The following is a 17,816-nucleotide window of genomic DNA, read 5'->3' on the forward strand; positions in this document are numbered from 1 at the left end:
TTGGCCGTCTGCTTTCAAAGAATTGTAACCTGGGCTTATATTCACATAAAAATAAGAGAATCATGTTTGCAAAAATGGCAAAATATCTGGTTTTTACAAAAAAAGAGTGTACATTATTCCAGGTTTGAAACTAAGCCAAAATGGAAAGCTTGCTCAATAAAATGTAAAAAGAAACTTTTTGCTACAATAATGCAGCTAAAACTTAGACATGGTTATTTTAAATCATATTTAACAAAGATTAGAAATGATTTAAAAGATTTATGTTCAAATTGTCAGTTATATGAAAACCCAGAGCATCTTCTTTTACTTTGTACAAAGCATACAGAGTTAAGATTGAGATTGAGAGAGAAGTTTGAATTGACACAGTTAAATTTAAAACTTTTGTTCAATACAAAAACTGGAAATGAATTCTTGATTGAATATTTGAAAGAATCAAATATTGCTACAAGATTTCAATTGAATAGTTTAATCTGATAATGAATTCAATTTTTATTTTTTTTTTCTTTTATTTCTATATATTTGCTTTAATTTTTGTTCTTGTTTTTATTTTTATTTTGTTACTGTTCCTTTGAAATCTATTTCATTTTGATTACTTTTGATTTTGACTTGTTTTGAAAAGTTTGATTTGTAAATACTTTCTTTTCTTTTAATAGCTGCTGTTTTTTATACTCTTCATTTCATTTGTTTTGAATTGAATGTATTGATCTGTTGTCATTCTTTTGACATTCTTTCTTAAATTGAATAGTTTGAATAGTTGTTTGATTCTGGGTTAGAATTCTGCTATTGCATGTATTAAATTGACTTTGTATATTAGCTTATTCTTAAGTTGAAAAATCCTGAAGTATTTCAGGTAGATGTCATAATCACTGACTGCATACATCTATAATAGAAGAATAATAATAATAATAATCTCAAGTTGAAAAATTCTGAAGTATTTTAGATAGATGTCATAGTCACTGACTGCATACATTTATAATGAAAAAATAATAATAATAATAACATTCTCTCACACCAACTTGATTGTCAGGAAACCTTGTTATCATATAGAGAGAATTTATCTCAATGGCAAATTGTTCAGATTGCAGAGAATTAGTGATGATTTGATTTTCATTTATATAGAAGTGTACAATGGATTAAGAATTAGTGAGAACATTTTAATGCTTGTTAATACTGCCTCACTTAGCAAATCAGCAGAATTTATTAAGATAACAAAATCATCAATTACTTCTTTTTATACTGCAAACAGCTCTACTGCTTTTTTCAAGATTTGACATCAACATCTAAAACATTTCTCTATGAGAGCAGTTGAACATCTATCAGCTGATGTTAAAGAGGTTTAGCTATCATATATTAATGATATTGTAAAGAGCAATGATATCAAAAATAAAAAACTCTGTGAATCTTGCCATCTTATCAAAGCAAAAAATCAAATATCTCACCGCTCTCATATATGATCTAAACTACTCTTCCAATGACTTCATGCAAATATTGTATAAGAATCTTTCTACTGCTACAATGGAAAATGATAGCTTATACATTTTGTATGTGATTATCTTCATTTTTATATCACAGTAACAGCCTTGAGAAAATCTGATATAAGGAAAGCTTTCAACAAGGTTTTAAGATGGATTAAACACCAATTTGATTGTGAAACAAAGGTCATACGAATCGACAATGAGAGAGCTATCAAAGAATCTGATATCTTTAAGGACTGGGTAATCGAGCTGGGCTTAGAGATCGAATACTCCTCGGAATATATCCATGAGCAGAACGGTGCTGCTGAACGGGCAGGTGCTATCATAATAACTAAAACAAGAGCTCTTAGAATAGAATTCTTGTTGCTTCAATCACTGTTCTCTGAAATAGCAACTGCTGCTGTTTATTTGTTGAACAGAACCTCTATCAAGATACTAGAATGAAAATTGCCACTTCAAGTATTAGAAGAATATTTTCATATCAACCATCACTCTTATACTCACTTACATGTCTACAGATATTGAGCATACACTAAGATTCTCAATGAGATCTTCAATTGAAATCGGTCACAAAAGCTCAATCCCAGAGCTTATATCAGATATTTTATGAAATATAATTTTATAAACATTTTTAAAATTTGAATTTCTCATCTACATAGAGTGATAAGAACAAGGGATGTTATATTTGATGAGAATAAATGATACAACTCAGATGAACCTCACATTGAAAAACAGTTATGAGATTGAATTTTTCAAGAGATTGAGTTCTTGAATATTGAAGTTCAAGAATCAAGGGTTGACACTTCTCAATAAGAAAATAATTTATACTCAGATATTGATATCTTTCATTCTGATGAGATCCCACCACGTACAAAGAATGTTGATAAAGATAATGAAGATATTAATGAAGCGCTGGAGGCGCAACTTATGGCAGATATTCTATCTACGCCGGATTCTACCTCTGAATCTGATTCTAACGTTGCTATCGAACCTGATTTTTCTATTGATATTCATCCAATATTATCATCTAGCAATTGAGCATCTAAGGCGAATGAGATCAGTTCTGACTTCAACGAATTCAATATAATCGAGGGTAAGAAAACGCGCAAGACAACTCATCATATAGCAGTATGTCAAGAACTTAGTAAGTTCTATAGAATTTGATAAGTTTGATTATCAAGGATTCTGTAGCAACTTGAAATCTGAAACATCTTACTTGATGAAATCAAGCAATGCCCCATTGATTCTCAATGTTATCTCTTGTGTATATTTGAGTATGGCTTTTTTTATAAATACTGTCTAATTGTCATGTAATTATCGGAGTTAGAAAAAGCAATTCAATTATTTTTATTGATATTCAGTAATTGAGACAATATTTAGACTTTGTTAGTTCCGACAGTTATGAGCCCGGGTAGCTATCTATTACTATATTGATATCTATTCATACCGACCTCCTTATCAGCAAAGATATCTATATCTATCTTAATATTTATTTGATTATACCTATCTATTCGACCTCACTGACCTCTGTATCGGCGATGATTGCAGCAATATATCTATATTTATATCTATTCAATCTCATCGATCTACATATCAGCGAGAGACAACAGCGAATCATATATTAGTTATATCTGTACAATCTTATATCGATTATATCCATTCGATTCTATATTGATTATTCATTAGATTCTATATCGATTTTAAATCTATATACAACTGATCAAGATGTCAGCAGAAAATTCATCTTCAAAGACAACACTTTTTCTGAATTCTTTCAGAAGCTGAAACTTATAATACAAAATATTAGAACTTGCCACAGAGCTTCAAGTATTGAATCTTGTTAGTGAGAAAAGATCTAATAAAATGAGTGATATACTCAAACCTACTCCTTTAGAGTTCTCTACTGAGCATACTATGGAAGCAAAGATTAAATGAGAGATGGAGAATATCAAATATAACAATGACATCAACATCTATCGGAGCAAACTCAAAGGTGTTAGCAAGATCAATCAGAAAATCCTCAGAACAATGACAGTCAGTGAGTTAAAAATAGCAATTTCTGAAAATGATCACATTGATGTGAAGAATCTTTTAATTGCTCTTAAGAAGAGATTATCTTCTAACAAAGCAGATTATCAGTATGAGATACAGAAGAAATATCAGAATTTACAGAAACTGTTTAAACAGAATCTAAATCAATGATTAAATATTTGAACTCTGATTGAAATAGAGATCAAGAACTCTGATATAGATGGCAACTTTGATGTATGAAAAAACTTCTTCAATATCAACATGTCTATCAATAATTCATACACTGCTATTTGAAAGAGAGAAATTGAGATAGAAGGTAAGAAGAACTTCTTCTTTACAGATGTGATCAATGACTTCCATTCTGAATATTGCAAGAAGAGATACAGAAAATCAGAACTGTTAATATTCAATCTTGCTATTTTAAATGATAGATAAACAGAACAATCAAAATCAAGAATCTGTGTTTGTAGTTCTAAACATTTCTGAGTCAAATGTTATTATCTCAACCCAAGTCAGAGATCAGAAGGATGGAAGGAGAATGAACAGTGATGTAAAAAGATGAATGAGACACTCAAGAATGAAGATATCAAGAAGAAGATAGATACAATGATAAGCAAAATAACTGCTTCTAATATTGAGATGATAGAACAGATGCTAAGAGGAATGATTCTTCTAAAGAAATATATGAGGAATCTATCAATCATTCTATCAATCATCCTACTGATCAATCTTCGATCACTTCCGATACTGTACCTGTCGATCAATTGACAAGATGTCTAAATGTGAATGTCGAGAGCTTCCTTCCAACCAACATCCCTATCTTCGAGATTCCTGGATATTCGATACTGGTGCTGAGTGACATATCTGCAATAATCGATCTAGATTCCTAACGTACGAACCATCAGAAGAGTAGATTTATACAGGAGATTCGACAACAAAAGCTGTGGGATATGGAACTGTTTGAATCTACAATGACCAACAATCTCGGCAAGCAGTTCAGAGTGATTCTTAGAAATGCTGCGTACATTCCATTCTCTCACGGATTAGCGATAATTCAATCTTTGCTCACATAGAAGTATACGGCGGATTGCTGGTTACTGAGAATATCACAGAACTAGAGAGAACACCTTAGTGCTCACTAATATTGGCCCATCTAGCAAACCAGCAGAACCTGCGAGAATATCCCAATCAGAACCTACTAAGATATCAAAATCATCAACTACTTCTTCATACACCTCAAAAAGCTCTACTGCTTCCTCCAAGATTTGGCATCAACGCCTAGAACATTCCTCGATGAGAGCAGTTGAACATCTGCCAATCGATGCCAAAGGGGTTCAGATATCAGATATCAAAGATATCGCAAAGAACATTGATATTGAAGACAAAGAACTCTGCGAACCTTGCCATCTTGCCAAAGCAAAGAATCAAATATCTCACCGTCCCCATATACGATCTAAACTACCCTTCGAACGACTCCATGCAGATATTGTACAAGGACCTTCCTACTGCTACAACGGAGAACGATGGCTCATACATTTTGTATGTGATTATCTTCGTTTCCATATCACAGTAACAGCCTTGAGAAAACCTGATATAAGGAAAGCTTTCGACAAGGTTTTAAGGTGGATTAAACGCCAATTTGATTGTGAAACAAAGGTCATACGAATCGACAATGAGAGAGCTATCAAAGAATCTGATATCTTTAAGGACTGGGTAATCGAGCTGGGCCTAGAGATCGAATACTCCTCGGAATATATCCATGAGCAGAACGGTGCTGCTGAACGGGCAGGTGCTATCATAACCACTAGAGCAAGGGCTCTTAGAATAGAATCCTTGTTGCCCCAATCACTGTTCCCTGAGATAGCAACCGCTGCCGTTTACTTGCTGAATAGGACCCCTACCAAGATACTAGGATGGAAATCGCCACTCCGAGCACTAGAAGAATATCTTCATATTGACCACCATTCTTGTGCTCACTTACATGCCTACGGATGTCGAGCATACGCTAAGATCCCCAATGAGATCCTCAATCGAAATCGATCACAGAAGCTCGATCCCAGAGCTCATATTGGATATCTTGTGGGATATGATTCTACAAACATCTTTAGGATTTGGATTCCTCACCTAGATAGGGTGATAAGGACAAGGGATGTTATATTCAATGAAAATAGACGATATAACCCAGATGAACCTCACATTGAAAAACAGCTGCGAGATTGGGTTGTTCAAGAGGTCGAGTTCTTGGATATTGAAGTACAAGAACCAAGGGTTGGCACTCCTCAATAAGAGAATAATTTATGCTCAGATATCAATATTTTTCGTCCTGATGAGATCCCCCCGCGTACGGAGAACGTTGATAAAGATAACAAAGATATCAACGAGGCGCTGGAGGCGCAACTTATGGCAGATATCCTACCTACACCGGATCCTACCTCTGAACCTGATTCTAACACTGCTATCGAACCTGACCTTCCTATTGATACTCATCCGATATTATCACACAATCGAGCGCCTAGGGCGAATGAGATCAGTTCTGACTTCAACGAATTCAATATAATCGAGGGTAAGAGAACGCGCAAGGCAACCCATCATATAGCAGTATCTCTTGCCAAAGAGAATTCAAATCGGATGATCAATGCTGCCTTTGCGGAACCTCTATCTAGATCAGAACCTTTCAAAATTCATCAATCTCAGTTACCTGATCCATCTCAACATTGGAATGATGTCAACAAGCACCCCTATTGCGATGAATGGATTAATGCTGTCAAATGGGAATGGGACTCTATAACCCAGCAAAATACCTATGAAATTGTTAATAGACCTTCGAAAGATACTCCAGTGATTCCATTATGATGGGTATTCATCCATAAATTTGATGATTATGGTTATCTCATCAAGTTCAAAGCTTGTATTTGTGTTCAAGGTGATTTACAATCAATATCTGATCTAGATATCAAAGCTCACACTCTAGCTGCAAGAATCTTTCATATTATTATCAACACCTTTGATCTTGATGCTGAGCAATTGAATGATGTCAATGCCTTTGTGAACAGCTCACTTGATGAGCTAGTTTACATTGAATTATCAGATGATTGATGGAAGTTGAAGGGGGTATGAAATCTCAAAAAGAACATCTATATTCTACATCTACAATATGTTTTATATAATCTAAGAAGATCACCCCTTCTATGGTTTAAAGAACTATCTAATACTCTTAAACAATTAGACTTCATTTCAATTCTTGAGAATAAATGCCTATTCACCAACAGACGGATAATTATATTCTTCTACATTGATGATACTGTTGTGGTATCTCACTCTGATGACAGAGAGGAAAAGGACCAGTTAATTAAAGATCTTAAAAATATATATGAATTTCAACAAATGGAAAACCCTGAATGGTTTCTTAATATGAGAATTACTAGAGACCGAAGCTCTAAGAAGTTATGACTCTGTCAAAATGCTTATATTGATAAGTTGATTGACACTTATCATCTTGCTCATACTCACAAAGCATCAACACCTCTATCTAACATCTCATTAACATCTTATCAAGGAACCGCATTGTTAAAGAATACTCATTATTATCAACATTGAATCAGATTCTATATCTACACCGCAGTGATGATTAGATCAGATATTGTATATACAATTGACAAGCTCACAATTTATATGATCAATTCTTCTGAGTGTCATTCTGCAGATGTATGTATGTATGTATAGGTTTAACGTCCCGGAGAAAACACGGGCAGCGCCCGTGTTTCAGAAGCCTCCCGAAGGGCATGGAGACGTGCTACGCTGGAGAGATTTCTATGTACACAGAGAGAGAAAACAGAATCCAGGTGGCAACTCTTGAGAAGACTCAGCTCATTGCAAAGGATTTTTCTGAGCTGCGCATCCACTTCTGGCCCGACGTATGGCCATTCATGGTGGGGCTATAGTGTGGTTCCCTGAGGGGACCGCCGCTGCCGTGCCTGGAAGGCTTTATAGTGAGCAGAGAGGGATACCTCTCTCAGTTGATCAGAAAGCTGTCTGTGCTTCTAACATCAGAAGAAAGACAGACAAGATAAATAATGAAGGAGAGAGCACTGAAGAAGGTTGTGACAGGAAAAGAGCAGAGAATGACAGAGAGAGCAAAGAAAAGAAGGAAGAAGAAGCATTTGAGCCGATAGAGACAAGGGCAAACGAGAGGAAAACAAAGCAGAGCACGCGTAGATACAATGCCGGCAGTCAAAACCATATCAGCTGAGTCAGACACGTAGACTGTACTGATTACACCACAGCTAATTGAGACAGATGAGCCTAGTTGTGCTATCTGTACTGTCTGCATAGACTGTGATGTCCCTGGCAGTTGCACTAGCTACCGTGGGTGTACTCAGCAGGCCGGCCTCGTGGAACTGCTGCGGGGGTTGTCAGATGGTTTGCAGCCAGCCGGCTGCGTTACCTTGTGCAGTACCGTGTGTAGAACTGCGTGCAGTCCAGCAGTTCTACAAAGTCTGTAGGGGTCAGAGACCCTAGATAGGCAACAGCTGTCGCCCGGTTGTGTGGCCGTGCTGCTGGCCTCTTGGGCCAGTGAAGAAAGTGCCTCTGTGAGTGTCGACAGAGCACCAAATGTTCTGGGCTCTTGTTGTGTCCACAGACACAGGTGAGCCTCGCATCTGCATGCTGGAAACGCCTGTGGTACCAGGAGAAGTCCCCATGAGAGGAGCGGAGTGCGAGCCAGCGGTGAAGGGCATGCCGTGGCATGGTGAGCTCCGGAGGGGCCTTCACTTGGTATTCCACAGTCGGCCTGCTGAAACTCCAGCCCCGGTACCAGTCAGAGAGCCTGCCACAGGCTCCACTCCACCACTTTCGCCTTGCCTCTTGGCTGAGCTGCTTGGCCACTGTGCGGACCCCACTGACTGTGGGTGTGGCCTCGAGACCATAGGCTGGGGCTGCAGTGGATGAGACTGCCCGCTTAGCCAAGCGGTCTGCTTCCTCATTGCCCTCTATCCCCATATGCCCAGGAGCCCATTTCAGGCCGACATTGTGCTGTCTGAGGAGCTCATGGCAGCGGTTGTAGGCCCAGTTTGAGGAGGCTGCTGCACTGCCCCGTATGCCCCAGATGACTGAGGTGTTGTCGAGGCAGAGCCAGATCTGAGGGTTGCTGCTGTCCTCTGTGACACAAGGTAGGAGCTTCACGGCGCACTCCAATGCCCGGCAGGCACCAACTGCCTCAGCGTCGAAGACATGTGACATAGGGCTCAGCGCAGCTGAGAAGCTGGCCAGCTGTTTATTTCCCTGATAGACTATGAAGCCATAGCCCACCTGCCTGCTGTTGTCAAGGTTCCGTTCTGATCCATCTGAGAAAACATATAGATCTGTTGAGGGTTGACTTCTCCACCATTCCTTGAATGCCTGAGCAGCACTCTTTTTGTCTACACCCTCTGTGGGGTCTGTCCCGCATCCCTCTGAGTAGTGTGGGATGGCAAGTGTGGGTCTATTGACTGCAGGTAGCAGCGCCCCCAACCGCTGGATCTTGGTCTTTGAGCGCTGCCGGGTTCCAGCCCCTCTTCCTCGTGTGATCATTGGAGGTGCTATCCGTGAAGCCAGTGGGTGCTTCTCATCCACCACCTGAAGCCTTGTCGCGAATCGAATTTTGGCCTGCAGAGATCGATCGCGTTATCACTTATCTGCGAGATTCAAAGAATATAATGATTGAATATAGCGTATCTGATAATGATGGCTTATCAATGAATGTGGTTGAAGCAGTTAGTGATACCTCCTTCGCGGATAATTCAGATAAAAGATCAACAAAAGATTACATCTTCAAACTTTTTGAAGAATTTGTTGATTGAAAGTTAAAGAGACAGAGAATAATAACAACTTCCATCACTGAAGCCGAACTACTAGCTATATCACAGGTAGGCAAGGAGTCAATTTGATGGAAATGATTCTTTGATCATCTGGGATTCAATTCAGAGCACAAGATTTAAATTCAATGTGATAATTGACAAACAGTTGACATTCTTACTAAGGAAGATTCTTCTATCACAATCAAATTACACCACATTGATATCTACGGCAACTGGTTGTGAGAACGGGTACAATTCAGTGATATCTCAGTACAATGAACATTTATAAGCAACATGCCAGCAGACAAATTGACCAAGCCATTATCACAACAAAGGTAAAGAGAATTTGTCAAACAGATAAAATTAATTAATATAATTGATCTTGTCAATAAAATAACAAAATAAAGTATAAAAACACAACAAGTTTGAATAGAAGGAATTTAACATTCTCATATATATTCTTTATTCATTTCATATATATATATTTTTTTTTTTTTTTTTTTTTTTTTTGATTGTCATATTCTTTATATTTTTTTCTATTCTGATAATTTATTCAGTTTCATTATTAATGTTATTCTGCTGAAGAGGGTATGTCAGAATTGATATCTCATATATCAAGAATTAGAGATTCTACTTTGTTGTTTATTTACTTCACTTTCTTTGAAATTGCCTTGCTGTGCATTAAAGCATTGCTTTGCTTGTATAATCAAGCATATTCTTTCTTATAAATACTGTCTACTTATCATGTAATTATCAGAATAATAATAAATAATAAGTAATTCAATATTCTATTTTGATATTCAGTATTTGGGTCAATATTTGAACATTATCCAGTTCCGACAGATTGAAGCAGCTAGTGATGTCTCCTTCGCGGATAATTCAGATAAAAGATCAACAGAAGATTACATCTTCAAACTTTTTGAAGAATCTGTTGATTGGAAGTCAAAGAAACAGAGAATAACAACTTCCACCATTGAAGCTGAACTACTAGCTATATCACAGACAGGCAAGGAGTCAATTTGATGGAAACAATTCTTTGATCATCTGGGATTCGATTCAGAGCACAAGATTTCAATCCAATGCAATAATCGACAAACAGTTGGCATCCTTACTAAGGAAGATCCTTCTATCACAACCAAATTACGCCACATTGATATCTATGGCAACTGATTGCGAGAACGGATACAATCCGGCGATATCTCGGTGTGATGGACGCCTACAACAAGCATGCCAGCGGACGGGTTGACCAAACCATTATCACAACAGAAGCAAAGAGAATTCATCAAATAGATAGAATTAATTGATATAACTGATCTTGTCAATAAAATAACAAAATAAGGTATAAAAACACAACAAGCTTGGATGGGAGGAATTCAACATTCTCATATATCTCCTTTATCTATTTCTTTTTCATTCTATTAATCATCATGTCTTCTACATCATTTTCTATTCTGGTAATTTTTTCAGCTTCATTACTGATGTTATTCTGCTGAAGGGGGTATGTGAGAAATGATATATCATATCTAGTATTCTGATGATTACATTAGCAAGGATCTTCTATTATCTCAATTCTGGAAACCGGATCACTGGTCCGATGTATACCAGCACTGCCCCCCATCATATATCCAAGCATTCTCTTTCTTATAAATACTGCCTGGTTATCATGTAATTACTGGAGTTAATATGAGCAATTCAATTTATTTCATTGATATTCAGTATTTGGGTCAATATTCGGACTTTATCCAGTTCCGACAAATGACTTTACCAAACGCAAAAGGTAGCGAGGCAGCCGAGGCTTCGTACCCGTGGCCCGATGGTCGGCCACAACCGTGGAAAAGGTGCCGGCGGAAGGATATCGAAATTATAAATAGGGTTTACTGGTCCAGCGGTATGGCTGCGAGTTACCTGTCCTGTGGTTCCGCCAGCGTACAAGGCGAAACGGAGGCTACAATCGAGCGGGCCGTCTCAAAACAGATTTTATATAGTTAGGATGTAGACTGTTATAAATAGGTCTATGTACATTATCAGTTTTATCTAATCTACTGCATTATTTATAAAGATAGTTTTTCAATATTAGAGAATATCTGATAAAAATTAACAACTAGAAGATCTTCAAAAACATTGACTTCCTTAAATAGTTATATATTAATCTCAACAGTATAATTCTCATAAACTATTTCTACATAAAAATGTTGAGATATAAGAGAGTATAAAATTGAAATTTGAATCTATTTTGTTATGGCCCGCTCTATTATCGGTTTGCTTGTGGATTACAGTACTCCGTATGGCAACATGTAAGAATGGCCAGTCGTCTGCACCAAATACCTTCTGAATCTCAACTTGCTCTCGAAACGCGGATGTGGAGATTCATGTTAATTTTATTTGCCAAGCAGAGCTAGAACTATCCACAAGATTAACTGATATTTAGCTCTTCTTAAGTTAACTAACAAAAGTATCACTTAACTTAGGCAATATATCGCATTCTATAGATTCCAGCTCATATAATTACTCAATGTAATGATTTATAAGATAATTACGAACGGATTGGCCGTTAGAAAACAGAAATCCTTTGACAGGAGCGGCAGACCAGAGTTTCGGAGAGAGTTATCAGCCTATCCCCACCTTTCCACTATCCCGGATCTCTCCCTCCCCCAGGTTCGGATCGGCAACTCATTGATCTTCGGATCCCCCCGAACGCCTCCGATCACAAGTTGCTCATGGGCCGATAATCCGTGTTCCTATAACCCTGGTACAGTACAACAGACACTCAATATATACAAAGGCACCTCGATCTCTCCGATCGCGGCCCAATCGCAGAGGAACACCTGTCCCGCGGTTGAGGCGCAGAAGAACACAAACCAAATCACAACGGTGGCGGTGGATTCTGTTCCTGCGCCCGCCATCATCTCTGCCCCTGCAAGAAGCCACCGCTGGGCGCCCGCCTTGGTTGGCTTTGCTTTAATTTATTTTAGGAACATTTCGGTTCTTGTTTTCCAGAAGGTGTATAGAACGATTTCCCCCGCTGGTTTATTACAGTAGTTTTTCAGTTTTTAAGTTAAGCTTTCATCAGCCACCCCCCACACCCCCCGGGGTGCAGCGGGGAGAGGTAACTCACAGGAAGGAATATGTATATCTCAACGACGAGAAGAACGGGCCGTCTTGTTTGCCGAGGAGTCCAACCGCATACTCCATTTTTGTATTTTTTTATAAATAAAAACGGTGGGGGAGAAGAGGACAGCTATCCAAGAACTCGCTACAAAGTTGGAACCTTGGAACAAGATACCCTCGCACGTGCTAACGTTTCTTTTCGGGCGTGGCCCAGGGCCATCATGGCTGTTGCACTAACGCCCACATGGCATTCCCGGGATAGAACATGTATGCATGTATGTATTGATTCATTGGAGATCACTAAGGTGCTTCTAGCACAGATTAGAAGTGTCTGTATGAATAAGTAGCAAGTGTTTTGTAACTTTTGTATATGTGTAATAAACTCATATTCTGGGTGTATCATATGTTACATCTATATACACATAAATTCCAAGTAAAAAGGGGAAACAAAAAGGATAAGAAACCACAGAACGCTAGAAAGTTGAATATATATATACTTGTAAAATCGTTCCCCGCTTTGCTTGCTGCGCATTCCAGAAACCAAAATAAGGGAGAGCAAAAAGACAAGAAAGATTGTGAAATAAACGCCCTACCATCCAGCAAAAAAGGAAAAAAGGGTGGAGAAACACCAAACCCAGATAAAGAAGGAAAACGCGAACCAACCAGCATATCCAATAATTGAGGGATATCACCAAAGAGAACACTCCACTCGACTAATAACGCTGTATTAGAAGACATAAAAACCAATAGAAGACGAGAAAAAAAAATAAATTTAACACATAACCCAAAACCGCTTTAGGCTTGGAAAGGGGGGAGACAAGAGCAAAATACACACAAAGGGCAACGACGACAAAACAATAAACGGCACATCCAAATCCAAAGCCAAAAAAAAAAAAAAGAGAAGGACATCGTAACTTGGGTAGATAGATAGACTGCATTGGATATTGTTATGCGTCACGTTCAAATCGTTCTCACGCAGGTTGTCGTAAATCCCAGGCGTCAATGATACCTCCAAAGTCAGGTGTGTTGTCCAGCGCCCCGAGATTATGTGACATAATAATATTATCGAGTCCGTCGGTGGGTGCTGGGTGTCGTGGCAGCGGAGACTGCTGTACTTGCGTCGTCTGTGGCAGCGAGTCGCATTGTTTCGTCCTTAGTGCAGGCGGTGGAAGTTCATCGAGAGGACCGATGTTATCTTCCGAATAACTTATCGCGCTTTGTCCAGATCTGGCATTGAAGTCACTGCTCGCAGAGGACGGCCACTCTTCCGGAGACCATCCCTGCAGACTCTGCTGCGGGGGCTGGGGTTGATTTGATGGGAAGTGGAATGTAGGCGTGAGCTGGGCGAAGACGGCAGCATTGACATCACCACACTCTCCACCACCGTAGATTCCATTGAATATGTTCGCATGTCCGTTATCGATGCCTCCAAGGACTTGCTCCCAATCAGAGATACTAAAACCGCCTCCGGGTGCGTTACCTGGAGTTGCTTTAAGTTCGACCTTCTGGTTACCCAACGGGAGGTAGTCCAAGTTCAGGTAGTCCGAAGAAAGCTCACCTGTGGAACGGGGAGTTATCGCCGTCAACTCTGCGTTCGCTGATGATGACATGCTGAGGGAGCTGGAGGACCTGATGCTGCGTTCGCATAGGTCTGGACTCGAAGAGGGTGCCGACGTGTCGCTGGACTGAGGCGTGTTCATGTTAAACGAGTGGCGAGATTCTAGTGATAGCGTTTTCCTGGGCGATTTGACTTTCGGCGAAGGCGCAGACATGTCTGAGTTGGAATGTGGTTGGTGCTCTGGCTTGACACGATTGGCGTCATCAACTGGAGAGACAATATTCAAGATGTTATGGAATTCAGTAGCAGCTTCAGGAGATTCGCATTCGAGGAGAGATAGGGCCGAGGAAAGGAGTTTTTGCCCTTCCTTCACGAGCTTGCAGTCACGGCCCAGATCCACGTTCTGCCACAGCACACCCAGGCTAGAGGCAAATAACAGCTCCCTTTTGTTAATACTAAGCGCCAGGCTCATTCTTCTTTCCTCTAAGAGTTGAAGGATTTGAATGATATGTTTCCCAGAGTCTACTAGGGCCAGTATGGAAGGGGAGGCAGTGTTCTGCGGAGCAAAGCAAACCGCAGGTCGTCGAATGAGTGACCGAATGAAGTAGTACATTATAGACTGATCGAGATGGTCAGTAAAATAGAATGCACAACAGGCAAAAGAGTCGGTCTAATATAGATGTCAAGCTTACAAGAAGAGGTGATCGACTTCCGGTGACGTTGGTGCTTGGTTTATCTTGCGTAAACTCAAGCTGGAGATGTTGTGGGAGGCTCCTCTGCCACTCATCAAGTTCTTCTCCGAGAGAATGAACAGTGGACAAAGAAACATTATAACCAGCCGGTGAAGGGTACAGCTGGGCAAGCACCTTACTTAAGATACGTGCTGCCGAGAACAATGCCAAGGCACTTGAAACACGAGTTGGTTCGCCAGGTAGTGTGGGGACGAATCCTCCTTCTGTAATATTCTCGTCATCAATATCGACTGGGAACTCAGCACACACATCTGATTCAGCCAACAAAACAGGCAGTCCTGTCATAGCAGCGGCAAAACTAGATGTAGAATATGAGTATCAAGGTATGCACAGCCAGGAGAGTATGCATATTTTTAGGAATCATTCTGAGATGAGAACATACCGGTCAAGAACATATTGACACCAGAACACCTTCTTTCGCATTTCGCTGGTTAGCGGACTGAATGAAAACCTCCTCTGGCTTTGATGCAGACCAAGTTGATGGCACATCCCAACAGCAATGCCACGGTAACGCAGCAGGCTTTTGTAATCAGCCTTGATGGTGTAGTAAATCTGTCCAAGAATGTAGCATTGGAGGGCTGGTAGAGAAATGTCATCGGCCAGAGCATCAAGCTTAGTCACCCAATTTTGCTCGAAGAGCGCGGGATCCTGCGGGATACGGGCCTTTTGGATAAGGAGTTAGCAGTTTACTCGTAGATACAACAGGGGAAATAGGTCAACTGCGTACGGTAGATGATATGGCAGAAATGCCAAAGATCAGATTCAACTGTGCCAGATAGTATGGATCACCTTCAAATGCCGCAGGGTTGTTGGTATACTGGCCGTAGATTTTCAACAGGGTAGGTCGATGGATGACAGGATATAGCGGTGCCCATTCTTGGAAGAAAATATTGATAAGTTGGTCTGATACAAGTCGTGGGGGACTCCTTGGGGGTACATCTTGATGTGCCCATATTGGGAGAGATGGAGGACCAAGCAATTGTTCCGCTGAGATGCCTGCGGCTGACTTGCCGCTCCGTTCCAGCTTGTTGGCAAATGCATCTACAGAACGATACACACGGTCAGCATACTCGTAATATCAACATAATAACAGGAAAATGGAGCCATGTCTGCACAAAATGGAGAGCCATTACCAATGAATGCCCTTGTACTCGATGGGCCAGTAAAGGGTGCATCTGTAGTTGGTTTTCTCAACAATGAACACGAATGTTGAACATGGATCATGTCTTCTCGTTTCTCTGGGGAAGCATCATCGGATGGCGACGAGCCTGGCTCAGTCGAGCCATGAGGAGGAGTCTTGCGCGACGACGAAAATGATTGTAGCCGCGACAAGACGTCGATCTTCTCGTCCTTCTCATCCAACAACCCCTTCAGCTCACGAACCTCCGCCTCTAACGAACGAACCCTATCCTCCAGTGACTCAGTGTAGCCTCGAGGAAAGGCTCGTCTGCTCAGTTTGTCGCTGGTCTTGCATTCGAAGCCGACATGCGCGCACTGCGAACAGCACGGGCGGATGCCATCACAACGGATCTTCTTGCTCCTACACCTGTCACAAGCCTGGGCAACACGACTCTGCGAGCTGTTGCCCACCTTGATCACCTTCATGGGTAGTATGCCGGGCATGGCTGTAGGTTTCTTTTAAGGTTGATCGTATAGCAAAAACAATTGCACCCTCTATCCTTCAACTGGGGGTATTGCCAGTATGGGTTAAACTAGCCTTTGGTCTTGGCTTAATGATAATCTTTTCTGCTTTATTATTCCCTTCTGTATTACATCTATCCCTCTTTCTAGTCTTCTTCTTCTCTTCTTCTTCGTCCTCTTTCCGTTTCTTCCTCCTTTTCTTCCTTTTCCTCTTCCTCTTGCTCTTCCTCTATTGACAGTGTGGACCTTGCTCGTCGGTATCGCGGCTCCCTCCACGTCAACACGATGAGAGCTGACACGAGACTTAATAAAGCGAATTGATAGCTGCGGCTGCCACCACTCCTTTGAGCAGGTGGCTTGGGGCGGCACAGGCACAGAATGCTTCGAGTAAAACAGGACAGGGTGGCGTCAGACAGCAGGGTAGGAAGCAGCTGAGGGCTGAACTGAAGTCGGGAGTGGAGAGACGGGTGTGTGGAGAATTAGAAAAGGGGGACGAGGAGGCATAAGTACGAAGAGGAACAAAAGGACTGTTGTCTGGATTCCAGCAAAGTCCAGTCTCAACGGATCCGCGGCAGAGATCGACCTTGGTACTTTCTGCCAGAGCGGGTAGGAAACCAGGGGAGGCGGCTTCGGGTGCGCAAGCGACGCAGCGGTGGGGGTGAAAAGAGAGTGCTGGAGGTTTGAAGATCGGAACGGCGAGATTTCTTCCTGCAATCACAGGAAGATAGAAAGTTCAGCATCGGGGGCCCAGCGCCAGGAAACTCAAGCACGCAGAGAGATAGACCTGATGCGGCGGACAGAGATACGCCTCGCTGCGTCGGCTTGGGAACTTGGGGAACTTGGGGAGACCATGGCTGCCAAGGCCCGGACAAAAGGAAATGCTTGGCGTATCAGTGTTGGCGCCGCCGAAGGTTCTAGCGCCGATTAGGCTTAGTGCAGCTGGCTCTTCCACAAGCGAAGCCCCGTGGCTTCCCCCCCGGAGGATCCCCAACGCAGGCGAAGCCCAACCCTAACTGGACGCTAACGAACAGCCCCCAGTGAGGCCCAGTTCTAGCGGCGAACCCGTCAAAGTCTGGAAATTTGCCCTAAGTTTAACCCTAAGTTTAGCGCAGGGTAAGCCCAAATTTAACCCTGGGTTTGAGGCCTATGATATCCTCGCACGAAAATGGCATCCCGAAATAACCCTCTCTTCTTCACACATTTTCGAAAGCTGGGGAAATTCGTATTTACCCCAGACGAAAATTGATCAACGGCGGCGCCTTGCCACTAAATTGATATTGTTATTAATTTATTCACTAGTTATTCGTTTCTATTTTACACACACAGCACTTGCTCATATGCTGCGCCATGGAGCCAGTGGAGCTCATGTTCCTCTGTTTGAAAAAAAAAGAAATGAGCTGTTGTCAATTTGGCGATG

The 17,816-nt window shown here is 41.0% G+C and overlaps 6 protein-coding genes across 6 annotated transcripts; 4 read left to right on the forward strand and 2 right to left on the reverse strand.

Moving 5' to 3' along the window:
- Window positions 1-1,479: 1,479 nt before the first annotated feature.
- On the forward strand, window positions 1,480-2,085 carry HCAG_05002 (predicted protein; the record flags this gene model as incomplete). Its single annotated transcript, XM_001539485.1, has 3 exons — window positions 1,480-1,541; window positions 1,625-1,791; window positions 1,994-2,085. 3 exons carry the CDS (start codon window positions 1,480-1,482, stop codon window positions 2,083-2,085), a joined length of 321 nt encoding a protein of 106 aa, XP_001539535.1.
- A 1,328-nt stretch (window positions 2,086-3,413) lies between these two features.
- On the forward strand, window positions 3,414-5,792 carry HCAG_05003 (predicted protein; the record flags this gene model as incomplete). The annotated part of the gene is made up of 5 exons (XM_001539486.1): window positions 3,414-3,513; window positions 3,706-3,740; window positions 3,946-4,056; window positions 4,430-4,527; window positions 4,664-5,792. The coding sequence occupies 5 exons, from the start codon at window positions 3,414-3,416 to the stop codon at window positions 5,790-5,792; spliced, it is 1,473 nt and encodes a 490-aa protein (XP_001539536.1).
- Window positions 5,793-7,946: 2,154 nt separating this feature from the next.
- HCAG_05004 (predicted protein) lies at window positions 7,947-9,074 on the reverse strand (the record flags this gene model as incomplete). The annotated part of the gene is made up of 1 exon (XM_001539487.1): window positions 7,947-9,074. One exon carries the CDS (start codon window positions 9,072-9,074, stop codon window positions 7,947-7,949), a length of 1,128 nt encoding a protein of 375 aa, XP_001539537.1.
- Window positions 9,075-9,634: 560 nt separating this feature from the next.
- HCAG_05005 (predicted protein) lies at window positions 9,635-10,363 on the forward strand (the record flags this gene model as incomplete). Its single annotated transcript, XM_001539488.1, has 3 exons — window positions 9,635-9,675; window positions 9,898-9,928; window positions 10,175-10,363. 3 exons carry the CDS (start codon window positions 9,635-9,637, stop codon window positions 10,361-10,363), a joined length of 261 nt encoding a protein of 86 aa, XP_001539538.1.
- A 404-nt stretch (window positions 10,364-10,767) lies between these two features.
- On the forward strand, window positions 10,768-11,329 carry HCAG_05006 (predicted protein; the record flags this gene model as incomplete). The annotated part of the gene is made up of 2 exons (XM_001539489.1): window positions 10,768-10,794; window positions 11,057-11,329. The coding sequence occupies 2 exons, from the start codon at window positions 10,768-10,770 to the stop codon at window positions 11,327-11,329; spliced, it is 300 nt and encodes a 99-aa protein (XP_001539539.1).
- A 2,090-nt stretch (window positions 11,330-13,419) lies between these two features.
- On the reverse strand, window positions 13,420-16,381 carry HCAG_05007 (hypothetical protein; the record flags this gene model as incomplete). The annotated part of the gene is made up of 5 exons (XM_001539490.1): window positions 13,420-14,625; window positions 14,699-15,056; window positions 15,141-15,421; window positions 15,486-15,799; window positions 15,892-16,381. The coding sequence occupies 5 exons, from the start codon at window positions 16,379-16,381 to the stop codon at window positions 13,420-13,422; spliced, it is 2,649 nt and encodes an 882-aa protein (XP_001539540.1).
- Window positions 16,382-17,816: the final 1,435 nt, after the last annotated feature.

The sequence above is a fragment of the Histoplasma capsulatum genome, genomic scaffold (genome assembly GCF_000149585.1).
Source record: "Histoplasma capsulatum NAm1 scaffold_5 genomic scaffold, whole genome shotgun sequence".
In the NCBI taxonomy this organism is placed as follows: domain Eukaryota; kingdom Fungi; phylum Ascomycota; class Eurotiomycetes; order Onygenales; family Ajellomycetaceae; genus Histoplasma; species Histoplasma mississippiense.